This window comes from Planococcus citri, chromosome 3 (assembly GCF_950023065.1).
Source record: "Planococcus citri chromosome 3, ihPlaCitr1.1, whole genome shotgun sequence".
Lineage (NCBI taxonomy): Eukaryota > Metazoa > Arthropoda > Insecta > Hemiptera > Pseudococcidae > Planococcus > Planococcus citri.
The window spans coordinates 77110192-77124395 of record NC_088679.1 but is presented as its reverse complement, the minus strand read 5'-3'; the positions used below and the strand labels follow the sequence as shown (position 1 = coordinate 77124395).

General features: G+C 35.3%; 1 protein-coding gene across 6 annotated transcripts in view; it reads right to left on the bottom strand.

Moving 5' to 3' along the window:
- cora (coracle) overlaps positions 1-14204 on the bottom strand; it is a 69395-nt gene that overhangs the window by 27350 nt on the left and 27841 nt on the right. For all 6 annotated transcript variants that reach the window (XM_065355385.1, XM_065355388.1, XM_065355390.1 and 3 more), the window contains 3 exons: positions 6537-6712; positions 362-509; positions 3-78 (listed from right to left, as the gene is read on the bottom strand). In XM_065355385.1, coding sequence (XP_065211457.1) covers positions 3-78; positions 362-509; positions 6537-6686 — 374 coding nt within the window. In that variant the 5' untranslated portion in view covers positions 6687-6712. The remainder of the gene's footprint in view (positions 1-2; positions 79-361; positions 510-6536; positions 6713-14204) is intronic.

Genomic DNA, 14204 nt, shown 5'->3' with positions numbered 1-14204 from the left:
ACCTCGTAATATCTTCTTGTAACTGAGCTGGGTCCGGTGGGTAGAATTTTACTTCAAAATTAAACTTCCACGGTTCATCTGCAATAAAATCAAACAATCATTATCGAAAAAAAATCAACAATTTGTTTGCGAAATGTTTCGTGTACCAGAAATAGAAACCCACGATAACATTCGCTGTTTTGCCAATAGAAATCGTATAGTTTTAACAAATTTCGAGTAAACAGAGATAAGATCAGGAGAAATTCCACGATCGATGAGATCATCGTCATTTCAAAAACACCAGACATTTCAACGACGATCTTTTTGTTTAAAAACTCGATCTTATTTTTCATAATACGAGTACATTTTTCCCATAACTTACTTTTTAAACATTTTGAAATCCTCCTGTCCAACTGGAGCCAGTTATTTCTATCGTATTTATCTTCGTATTTCAAACCGAAATAATCTCTTTCTAATAGGTTCAAGTAATCGCAAACTTTCTCAAATATTTCCGAACCTCTGGCTTTTCTCTGAAAAAGAAAATCAAACAAAAATGTTATTCGTCGTGATATCATTTATGTATATTATTTTTTACAGCGTGTAATTTCAATTCGCGTGACGTGTGACTCGAAAAGAGGCTCTTTTTTGCCTATACAAGTAAAATATGCTTCGAAAAATTCAACTTTGGACCATTAAAAGTTTTAATACGAGGCACGCGATACGATGAATCGCATATGAAGAATAGATTTAGTATTTTGAAACAATGGCATGCTCGATTTATCGTATCGTTTCCGTTTCTCTGGATGGTTTTCACGAAAGGTATGCTGGTGTGTTTTTTTTTCCTTGCGGATATTATTCGAAGAAGATGAAGAGAGAGGGAAAGTACATATAAGAGGACGAAGAATTTAGTATGTACATTTTTCTATAGGTATGGTGCTCGTGCTTGTAGACAATTTGATCGGAACAACAGTCGAGTTAAAATTATCCATTTAAAGTATAATTATTCTACGTATGTTTGGCAACGTCGCTTCTGCGACTGATAAGCTTTAATTACACGGTGATCGTAATTTTTCTAATTTTCTTTTCCAAACTTTGACTTACGTATTATGATATTTTATAGAAAATGTAGTTAGAAATTAAATTCATTCATAACAAGAACGGATGATTTATCTCAATGAAATCGTTCGTGAACGATCTATAAATTGTACAATTGTGGAGTCGTATGGAATCGTTTACTTGAAAAATAAATTGCAGTACAACTATGCCATTTCTGAAGAGAAATTATTACCTACTTCATGAACGATTTAGAATTTAGAAACCACAGAATCATTTCCACTCGTGAACGATTTGATTAAATAGAAATTATCCGCTCAAAATTTCGAGATTTCAAAAGGCATATCTGTCCAGTTTTTTCTCAAATTCTTCAATTTGGCTGGTAATTTTGTTCCTTATTCATACCTTATAATCGTAGTAAAACTAGGAAAAATATCACCACTTTTTTCCAAACCTTCTAATGTTGAGAGATTTTTTTTTCCAATTTTCACCAAACACTTTAGAGCTGTAATGAGAAGCCAATTCAAAAAGACTCGCTTCCTAATTCTATGGCTTAAATTATCTCAGCAACATAAATGACCTCAGGAGGAAGAACTAATAGAACTTTACTGAAGAGGAATTCTAGGACTGAAAAAAAAATTGTAGAGCATGAAATTCCCCTCACCTCGCGAGTGAAGACTTATTTACCTTACCTACATTTTTTTTCATGGGATTTTGATTTCGAAATAACGAAAAATAGAAACTCAAATCAATTAATTTAAAAAAATGATTTTTCGAGAAAATTTTTTAAAGTTGGAAAAAAGTTAGACGCTTTTACAAAAAAAAAAAAAAAAAAGGAAAGAAAAACAACTCTGTTAAGTATAAAATTTCTCAGCAACAAAGAGTGTGATTAGTTTTTGACGAAATTTCAGAATAGCTCCCAATAAAAATATTCGAGGTTCTCTAGAGTTTTGAATTTTCCAAAATAACTCAAAAATTTCGTAAGCTCATGAAAAAAAAAATCAATAATTAGTTATCATCTCGAAAAACACGTTTCTGATCAAACGATCAAATTGAAAAATCACAATCATAATATTATTTTGACTTTTGAGACTTAATTTTGACATAAATATGAACATAAGTATTTTTTATGGGCTCAATTATTTTTAAAAAAATTCAAAATCCTGATACATGCGATTAGGGGTAGCTTCTCCAAATCTAGGAGTATTCGTTCAAGGTCACATTCTGCCTATCAAAGCGTTTTGAAGGTCATTTTTGATGACAAAGAGAAAAAGTGTACTTTTTTTTGGTCTCAAATTGAAGACAAAAATACCCCAAAATCTTAGAATGTGCGATTCGACACCTACTGAAATTTTGTGAATCTTTTTTCAACGTCATATTACAACCTCCTCCCCCCCTCCACACGTATTGAGGGTCATTTTCAACTTGAGCGAGAAAAAAATGTACTTTTTGGGCCCATTTTAAAATTTTATTTCCTCCCCAAAAATCTTAAAATATGCGATTAGGCAGCTTCGATCCTGAGAATCTTCTTTCAACTTCATAATATTCTAACCACTGACCCATTCTGAGAACCAATTTCGACGAAAGAAAACTTCATCTTTTGACATTTTGATACGTTTTTTGAATAATCTGACCCCCTCCCCTCATCAAAAAATACTATTTTCTCCGTCGGTCGTATCAGAATTAGACCGGATTGTAAATTAAATATAGTCCGGCATGTAGAGTAGCTTTCCATCTCCATTTGATGAAATTTTGTGAAAATTTAAAGTTTCGAAAATCTGCTGGAGGCTCCAGTAATTTTCAAAAAAAGTCACTGGAGGCCCTGAAATCACTTGAACCCACCTGAAGTCGTCTTCAGAAGGGTGTTAAAATTGGAGTGTAGAGTAAATTTCAGCTTTCCATCTCTATTTTGATGAAATTTTGTGAAAATTAAAAGTTTCAAAAATCTGCTGGAGGCTTCAGGAATTTTCAAAAAGTTGCTGGAGGATCCAAAACGACTTGAAATTCACCTGCAGTACTTCGTAGCGTATTGAAATTAGTTTTTAGAATAAATTTTAGCTTTACAACTCCAATTTGATGAAATTTTGTGGGAATTTCGAGTTTCAAAAATCTGCTGGAGGCTCCAGAACTGCTCAAAACGGGTCGAAACCGTTTCCAATCGATTTGGCATGTCGAAAATAGGGTATACCCCAAATTTCAGCTTTATTGGTCAATTTGGTAAAATTTTGATTTTTTCCCTCATTTTTGGCCTAAGTTCGATTTTCAAAAATTCACCAAAAATCGAAAAACGCACTTTAGCACTTGAAATTTTGACAGGTGATAAATTTTTGCATGATCTTTCGATCTACCTTTGTAAAGTTTGAAAAAGTTCGTGCAAGTCCTATGTTAAAACGCAAAATCTGCGATTTCGGCTGACCTGTCAATCAAAATGGCCGCCATTTTGTTAGTAAGGCCAACTTTTTTTGGCAAGTTTGCTTTGAAATGTTCCTTAGGATGTCCCCTTTAAGAAAAAAGTTGTCTAGGAGGATCGGCGGGGGGGGGGGATGCAATTACTCCTATTGTCATATGCCGGACTAATATGACCAAAAATAAAGTTTCCCAAGGAAACCGGTCGTTCAATTTCGCATCATCAATTTAGACTATTTTATGGACCGTTTTAGAAAATTTTAAACCCAGTAGGCTAAGGCCCAATTCATTTTTCATTTTAGCATTCGGGGAAAAAACTGAACAAAATTGCTCACGGGTGATCAAGATGCTCAATCGAGAAATATTTTGGCCAAAAATTAGAAAGCTCAAGAATATCCATCGAAATTTCAAAGTTCAACTTTTTTAATAAAAAACTCAAATTTTGACCGGAGGAACCAAACTTTTAGGATCCCACTTATATGCAAAAAAAATGTATAACTATCAGATTAGATAGAAAATGCCTAGTTTTGTATAACCTTAGTAGGAAGGGAGGGTGGGATTAGTACACTGCATCCGAATATAAACTTGGTTTCTCAAACGGACTCCTCCAACTCCACTGAAAAGTACTCTAAGTTGACATGAAATTAAAAGAAGTGAAAAAATTGAGGACATTAGGATGGATTACTCAGAAAAAAAATCAGCGGATTTTGACTAAATTCAGCAGAGACCTTCATTCCAAGGTGAAAGTGACTCAGAATTTTTTTTAGCTCCAGAGGTGCCCTTGGAGGGGAGAAATGGGCTCTCAAAGAGGAAATATTTTCAAAAAAATCATGTTTTTTTGCTCTTGTCGCTACCCAACCTGTTTTGGGAAGAATGGCTCAGTCTCAGTTCCAAATGAAAGTGTGTACTTGAGATACAAGCAGCGTCAATCTATGCTTTTGCTTTCAAAATCCAAGACTTTTAGGGTTTTATTGAGCGGCTGAAAATTTGCAAATCGTTCATTTTTGGATAAATTCATGTTTTAAAAATTTTTCCTCCGTAAATATTTCGCATTAATTTTGCCAAAATATTGAAAGATATAATTTCTGAAACTGGGGAAATATTTTGGAACATAATAGTGCCAATTTTTTAATCACTGTTGCCGATTTTGAAAAATTGAAAAAATTTCATAAGTTTTTGGCTATTTTTCCAAATTTTGGCAATTTTGATAAATAGCGATAATTTTTGCTATTTTTGGCTGAACGCGAGACTATGAAAATTTTTTAAAAAGGCAAACCATTTTTATCCATTTTTTCAAAAAAAAAAAAAAAAAAAAAAAAAAATAGACAGCTTCATCACATCTTTTAGGTTGTTTTTGGCAAAAGAAGGGACCATTTTATGAAATTTTTCGCTAAATAAGACAATTTGTAGCAATAGATTTTTGTCAACGAACAAAACTTTTTGGCATATTATATTTGACAAACGGCGAGACTTTTTGTAATTTTTTAAAAATCTGACTTCTTTTACACCCCTCAGCTCCCCCTCTATCCGGGCCAATCGCCAAAAAATTGATGAAATCGAGTGCATCAAATGACATATATGTACTTGAAGCTGCTGAACACGAATATAGCCTTATTTTTTTGGATCTGATCCTATCCCCCTTTCTCCTGACCTCATACATTGGAATCAAAACTTGAAAATATTGAAAAAAATATGCGATACATTTAATTAAATGTTTCATGAAAGTGCTGATCAAGAATGTGACCTTTTTTTCGATCACACCCCTTCCAACATCATACGAAATAAAGGTCAAGGTACCTACGTAATAAGAGCACGATGGAGATGGAATTGAAAAATCAAACGGCATATTTCAACCAAAAAAGTCAACCTACCAAAATTTTTTCAGATCACAAATTATGGGACATTTGATTTAAATACAATGTTTTTCGAATAAACGTATTTTTAAAAATGAATCCAAACATTATCGATTTGAATTATGAGCGACTTCCCGACATTTTCTGATGTTGTCAATGATCGAGAATTCCTTGATGTACTAATTCATTCGTCATAAACATTCTCAATACCAGCGTTATCATAGAAAAAAAATGTATTGTTTATTATTACGCATTTGCGATAGCCATACAAAAGTAATGATTCATTGTTTGTGTAAATACGTAAATTTTTTCAAAAAAAAAAAAGTACGAGTCATTTATATCTAATTCCGATTCGCCATTATTCTATGCAAGTACAAAGTTCGAAATAAATCGAAATTTATCAAATTATCTATTTTTTTCCAACCCATAGATAAAAAACATTCACACGCGAATAGTTCAACATTGAATCAATCTCGTTCACAGAATTCGATTAGAAGGCGAAAGTGAGCAATTCTACGAACAATCACGAGAAAAACATTCACTACGATTTTTCCCAACCCACTCGAAAACAAATTTCCAAACTCCACAATACCGCAAAAATCAATATCACATAACTCATCAATTAAATTTTCTTTCAACGCAAATCCCCCCCTTCCCCTCAAAAAAAGCTTAGGACAAAATTTTTCACACTTCTGGGGACCCCTTCCCAGCACATCCACTCTTACTTCCAACCTTGACCTCGACTCTGAGAATCATTAATCAAGTTCGATTTTGGTAAATTTTCGTTTCGAGAAGACGCGAGTGAGGGAGGAGACGACATCGACACAGCCGAGGCGATCGGCGCATTACACGAAGAATTGGTAAAATATTACACAATGGCATTGTGTGTTTCTTTTTCTACTGTTCGTGTACCAGGTAAACACCTGTCACAGGCATTCCATCCAATTCATCGTTCAATCGAGAGTTTATTACCCTCCGCGAACCTACAAATGGTACCACGTCTTCTCTCTCCCACGTCATTCTTTGGCTGCATTTTTACTCGTATTCGAATTAGTGTACTCTAGGTACAGTGTACGGCGCTATTTTACTCGTGTATTCTCCGATGCGGTCTGTTTTTCGACGTGTACTCGCTGTCAATTGGTATATTATTGTCTCGGAAAAGGCGTTAAACTTGTCAAAATGTACCAATATACGAGTATAAATACGACCCTAGGTAGGTACTATAAGAATGAATTTAGCATTTACCGGTAAGTTGACGTCCAATGTTGTTCCATCGAGCAGCATAACATTGGCGGTCACCACTTTGCCTCTATTAGCCGGACTTTTGGCATTGGTCCGGTTGCCGCTGTCCGCTGTCTCAGAATCAATCTGCGTCATACTCGGAGCTTCCGGCATAATACTCTGCGACGAGTCAGCTTATTCTGTAATCAGACAATATTCGAAACAAAAAAACTATATTAAACGTTGTAATTAAAAAAATATATATAACCGTAGTAAATTAATTATATCTATAATACCGACGACGATCAACTTCGCGAATATTTTGTACCTGTATTATTTGGGTCACGGTTGAAAGCCCGTTAGCTTTATTATGGATGTTTGAATAGCCACTGCCTTTTTATAGCATGCTATTTATCTACGTAGGTAATTCCTGTAGTGTTTAAAGACTAATTCCAGTAGCAGATTTAAAGTTATCACGACTTTCAAAGCATTTAACGACCAACACATGTGAAAACTATGGAAACCCGAAGGTTTGGTGAACAGAAACAGAGAGATAAATTTTTATTTAGCGATAACCTCTCCTCCTTGTATACCAGAGGTCGGATGAGTCTGCTCGGAAATAAGACTCGTAAAGGACTCGAAGATTCCGAGTCGACTCGAAATAAGACACTGAGTCCTGTTACGCATATTTGAGTCTCAATTCGACTCTTCTACATATAAACATTTATATATAAGTCAAAACGTTTAATACTCGTCAAGTTTAGTTTCATTTTATTTTTTTTTTAAATTGGGAACTGTGTACAAAAAATGGGCACCGCAGTGTTTCAAATATTCCCTTTGTTTTAGAAATGACATATTTAAATATTTTGACATGATAAGTGTAAAATATTTGAGAATAAAAAATATTCAAAACACAAATTCACTTAAAAATAGACGATTTGAAAATGTTTAATCGCTCAATAGAACCATAAAAGTGGTGCTGGATTATTAAATACATATTATCTTTTGGCACTGAACTGTTTTTCTCAAAGCAAGATGGGTAGAAGTTGAAGTGAAAAAAATCACAATTTTCTCAAAAATGCACCCTCTTTAACCCCCTTTCACCTCACCGAAAAAAAGTACGCCAGCGGTCAAAACTCTCGTTTTTGGCCAGAAATTGCCGATTACCTCAACCTTTTCTTTTTGGCAAAAATTGCCAGAAAAAAGTGTTACTTTCTTGCCAGAGACGGCCAGTGTCACTTTTTTGCTAAAAATGGCCAAAAGTGTCACTTTTTGCGAGAAATTGTCATCAAGTTTCAATGTTCTAGTTTCCAAAAAGTGTCACTTTTTTGCCAATAATTGCCAAAAATGCCACTTTTTGCCAGAAATTGTCATCAAGTTTCAATTTTATCGCCAAAAACTGCCGAAAGTGTCCTCACATTTTGGCATTTCTGGCAAAATTGTCACTTTGTGTTCTATGAATTGCCAAAAAAAGTGTCACATTTTTGCCAAAAATGGCAAAAGGTGTCACTTTTTGCCAGAAATGGCCAAAAATGTCACTTTTTTGCCAATAATTGCCAAAAAATGTCACTTTTTGCCATAAATTGTCATCAAGTTTCAAACTTTTTGGCATTTCTGACAAAAGTGTCACTTTTTCGCCAAACATGGCCAAAGGTGTCACTTTTGCCAAAAATGGCCAAAATGTTCACTTTTTTTGCCAATAATTGCCAAAAAATGTCACTTTTTGCCAGAAATTGTCATCCAAGTTTTAATTTTATAGGCCAAAAACTTGCCAAAAATGGCCAAAGGTGTCACTTTTTGTAAGAAATAGCCAAAAGTGCCACTTTTTTGCCAATAATTGCCGGAAAACGTCACTTTTGCCAAAAATTGTTATCAAATTTCAATTTTATCGCCAGAAACTGCCTAGAGTGTCCTCACTTTTCGGCATTTCTGGCAAAAGTGTCACTTTGTATTCTAGAAATTGCCAAAAAAGTGTTACTTTTTTGCCAAAAATGGTCAAATGTGTCACTTCTGCCAAAAATGGCCAAATGTGTCACTTCTGCCAAAAATGGCCAAATGTGTCACTTATGCCAAAAATGGCCAAAAATATCACTTTTTTGCCAATAACATTGGCATTTCTGGCAAAAGTGTCACTTTGTGTTTGTGTTGTAGAAATTGCCACAAAAGTGTCACATGTTTGCCAAAAATGGCGAAAGGTGTCATTTTATTCCAGAAATGGCCAAAAGAGCCACTTTTTTGCCAGAAATTATCATCAAGTTTCAATTTTATTGCCAAAAAGTGCCTAAAGTGTCACTTTGTGGCATTTCTGGCAAAAGTGTTGCTTTGAGTTCTAGAAATGGCCAAAGTGTCACCTTTTTGCCAGAAACTGCCGAAAGTGTCACTTCTTCGCATTTCTGACAGAAAAATGTCACTGTGTTCTAGAAATTGTCAAAAAGTGTCACTTTTTTGCCAATAATTGCCGAAAAGTTCTACTTTTTGATGAAATAATATGAGGAGCTTGGAGTCGAACCGTACATTATCCAAAATTCACTTTTTTCAGGAAATGCGAAAAACCAGCACAGCAAAATCGCATTCATAAAAATGGCTACAAATTGGTACATAACTTGTGTTTAGTGTAAGAAAAATTACCCTTGAAAAATTTTCCCGAATTTCCCTCCCAACAGGGAAATCTACCACCATCAATTTGGATAATGTATGGTTTGACTCCAAGTCTGATTTTTTCCTGTAAAAAGTGTATAAAATCACGAAATTTCTCGCCAAAAGAAGTACAGAGGCACATCTTCGAATGTATATTACCGAAATATAATAATAAATGAATACGAGTACGATTTTACAAATAATGATTAAAGACTAGGGTCAGCTGGATCACTATTTTAAGAATTATCAACTTGGAGTGGAACCGTACATTATCCAATACTTGGAGCGGAACCATACATTATCCATTGGATAATGTATGGTTCCACTCCAAGCCAGTACTTTGAACACGTTTTTCTCCCAGAACGAGACATTCTGGCACCACGATGACATGTTATTCTGATAGCCCATGACGAATACTACCCGAAACGATACTTATCTCATTTTTTTCAAAAATGGATAATGTACGGTTCCACTCCAAGCTCCTCATATGTCGAACGCTTGCTTTTTTCACAAAAATTTACGAACAATCAACCCTTTTTTTTCAGATATTGTCCAAAGCCCTTCATTTTGTTATAATCGTCAAGTCTTGCTTTATTTCGCCAATTTTTTTATGCCACAAATTATTAAAATTCTCAAACAGTTTCGTTTTTTTATCAAAAAGTTACAAAATAGTTCACTTTGCAAAATTTAAAATTAGAACAATCATTTTCATTTTGTAATGTTCTGTTGTTTTTTTGCGTTTTTTCCCATCTTCTTTAAAATGTTTTGTTCGTGTTTTGTGAATTTTTGGGCATTTTTTGAAGCTTTTGTTGCCGGTTGAGACCTCAGGTGCGGTTTTATTTTTGATCATCATATTCTGCAATTAGCTATCATTGAAAATGTTGGCCAAAAAATGCACTCGATGTGAATGATTTCTCGAGGGAGCTAACATTAGTTTCAAGACCATTTTTCATCATTTTTACTGAATAAGTTGACAATTTTTTTTTAAAGTATAATTTTCCCAAAAAAAAATCAATAGTGAATTTTCAAAAATTTACAAAAATTCGAAAAATCAATTCGGGCAGCTGAAATTTTGGCTATGGGGGTTTCAGACCATACTCTTTTCAAAATCCAGGGTCTTTTTCAAATTGGATGCAAACACCTCGAGAGCTTCCCTCCGGAAAACTGGTTCTCGATAATTCTTCAAAACTTGGAACATTTTCAATTCTTCATTCGGGATTGGTTCGTCCAATTTTTTGACTTTTACCCCTTCCCATTTCATTCTTCATTCAACCTGAACCCTTCCATCATCCGATAACTTCAATTAGCTCCACCAAAGGCATCTTAAACAGCTCGGAGATAATCTAGAATATGACACAGGCTCGAATAACATTTTTAATACGTGTTCCGAAGAATTTAAAAATAACCCATCTCGTCAATTACAGTCATAACAACCGTAATAAAAGTGAATTTAAGAGCCAATCATCTTGATTGGTTAACGACTCAATTTATCGATAAAAGTACGTAAATATTGGCTGCACCGGCGTCACGATCGCTGAACACAGACTCGACGACGTACGTATTCTTAATCGATATATCATCCTGGTATAAGTATACTTATTTACTCACTCGTATAGACTTGAAAAAATCCACCCTTTAGAGTCTAATCGAGTCGGAAAAATGAAGAAAAAAACTAGGGTACCATAAAGTCATAAAAACCGACTCGTACGCGCGTTTAGCCTCAATTACAAGCTTAATTAAACCATAATGAGAGTAATTTGCGAATCTTCATAAACTGGAACATGTTTTTACGCCCGATAATGACACCACGAGCTCGAGCTGCCGCCGTCTACTCTTCAGTCTAGCGACTTCTGCTGTTTCATTTGATAATTTAAAAAAAAATTATATCGCGTTCGAAATGACGTACCTACGTTTAAAATTCTTCTTATCAGTAGTTTCGTTGCACGCTCTTTGGCCTATAATCAAAATTATCTCGGTATAAAAAAAAAGTGAATACATTGCTAAATCTTCCCTTGCCCCGTTACTCACTCTTTTCTCATTGAGGAAAAAGTAAATATTGATTCATATTCGGAGAGATTACTCCAATAACCTTGTATAGCTCAAGATCACCGGGTATGTAGAAAATTTATCATCATTTTCTACGCTTTTGGCGATTTCATTCAGCTATACATTTTCCCCCTTCTAACGTGATTCGAGCAATTAATATTACACTAGAATTAACCGCCGACCACCTTCTATACGGATATCCGTTTTCAATGGGGTTGTTTAAAACGTACAGTACAATGCAAACCTGCCCATATTCGAACCCTGTAATTAATTTACAGTTCGTGAGATCGTGACTAAAATATCAGAATGGAACAACGTGTGTTTCTCATCTAATCGTCGGTCGGTGCTCATATTTTCTTGTAAAGACTGCAGCGTCGAACGAGTTGTCAAATTTGAATCAAAAATGGATCGTTTTCAAGCTAACAATCCCCATTCATTATGGATAAAATTCGAATAGCTCGATTCCCTTTAAAATTCTCTACTGACCCTTTTTTGTTTCAAGTCGACGTAAATGAATTTAACTAGATCGAGTTCTCTATTAGCAGGAGTTGGTTATCGCAATTTATTCCTTAGAAATGGACACTTTTCACTTACATATTATACGAACTCCTCCACTCTGAATAAATCGTACACAACCTTGAATACCTACAGAAGTTTTACATTAGTAGACTGATATATCTCTTTATAAATAAGAACTAATCGCGTATGCTAATTAAACCTCTCGCTACCTCAGCTGTCCCGAGTGATAATGAAATTATAACACTATTTTCTTAAAACAAAATACGTTTCTAATTCGTATTACACGTGTCTGGTATCGCTCGAGGTAAAATGAAGTGTTTTTTTCAAAAATCTGAGCAACATTTTAAAATGCAAAGGATCTATTTTACGACATGTGAGAATGCTGAAGGGCACACGAATGAATCTAGAATCTAGAAAGGACTTGGAGACTATCATCGCAGCCACAAGCCATCGAGCATATTTATATTTTTATACGTATTCTGTCGACAAAAAAAATGAAATTAGAATGAAGTGTACGACTTGGGAGTAGGTAGTACGTCGACGTACGCGCCCTTTAATGACAGGTTTACCTACATTACATTAACCGCGTGTATACGATGATGTTATATGATGCATTTCCTATACGACTACGCACAAGTACTTGTATATATAGGTATGTACTCGTACTTGTGTATGTAGATCTGGATGTACACATAGACTAGGTATTCGTACATACTCCATAAACCCGACTAAAAATATCGTTCCACTTGCACGACGATAATTACATTTCCCATCCTCTGAAGCGTCAAAATGGCTACACTCGGTGTGATCATTCAATTTCTTCGACGCTCGGCGGGAGAGACGCGTCCGAAATTGAAATATTATAATATTTCTACATAATGATCATTTGTACTTGAAGGCTTTTTTCGTATTAATGGTAAACATGGTGCGAAGAAATTGCATCGTTGTTCTATTTTTATAAACTTTGAATTAACATAAGTGCTATGATTGAAAGGAGCCATTATTTAACGACCACCATGTCGTAGAAGTAATTCAATCGTTTGAAAAAGAAAACCACATCGTTCAACAAGAACTAAAAAAGATTTGTAATTGTAATTCATTGAATCATTCTCTTTTTCTGACTTTAAACCCCTTTGAGGAGGCGCTGGAGGTCATGGATAGGGTCCAATCAAAAATCTAACGTCGTATTCATGTGTCGCACGAACATAACACTTTTTTGAACTTTTACCCCATTTGGGGAGGTACGGGGGGACGGTGGATGGGGTCATATCGAAAATCTAACGTCATATTCGTGTTCAGCGTCATCAAAAACATACAATTCGATATATTACATGCCCCAGATTTTTTTGAAAGTTTTGCATAAATTGAGGGGGTGGGGGTGCTATTCTTCCATTAAAAGACCCCCATCTCGAAAGTTGAATATTTGAATATTTCGAAAAAGCATCAAAAGGTACATCTATGGACACTTTCTCAGAATTTTAAATGGTAGCTCCCACTCACAGCGCCATTTTGAAATTTGAGCTTTCAACTTTTGAACATTTCAAAATGTAATGGTCTTCAAAGTATTGTAGCTTTGGAGCCGTTTGGAGGTATGCACTGCTGAAGTTGAGTGCCTCGAGACAATGTAAAAATAATTGAAGCCCCCCCCCCCAGGAGGCCTAGATCAAACTGATTGTGAGTTTCTTACTTATTGGGTGGGTAGACATTTGTAAGCAGTCATTTTTGTTACAAGTATATTTTGTGCGTTTCTCACGCTATTTTTGTTGCCTTGGTGTGTTTGGCATTTCTGATACCTCCTGGGGTGCACAGTGGGCTGTGAGCACCCTCAAAACGGGCGTAATTCAAAAACGTACAATAAACCCAAAAACAATTGTAAAATGATATCCTCCCTTATGTTTTTGGGGTCGCAGAATACGAATTTGGCAATATTTTTTTTGTTCCTGTTTTGAGGGTGCTCACAGCCCACTGTGGGGTGTCGGCTCTTAGAGCAATTAGTGGCTGTGTCATATTGAGTAAAAATATACCAGCAAAGAGTTGGGCTGAGCACAGAGATCTCAGTTGTTATAAGACTTTGTTGAAGTAAAATGCCTGTGCTTGTTGCTGCTGTTTTCCCTGGTCACCCAAGAGATACCGGCTTCATTGACCTTACATTGACGATTATGAATATGATACCAAGTATTATGCAAATACGTAAGTTATCTAACTGAGTACACTGATACATGAATACTTGTTAGAATGTGCCTTGCTTTAGTTGTTTGAATGATATCTTGGTGCATTGTGCATGCAATGTACCTAGATGTGATTTTAATTGAGGGAGTGATTGTGATTAGTACAGTGGTTGCCATTTAATACACTCATTGTACATCTTGTCAGTAAGTCAGGACCCTATGGAGGACTCAAAGAGGTACCACTATGCAGTATGTGTGACGAGCCATACAGGCGATGATGTGGCCTCTCGGATAAATCTGTGTTGGTGCCTAGGGCGTTGCT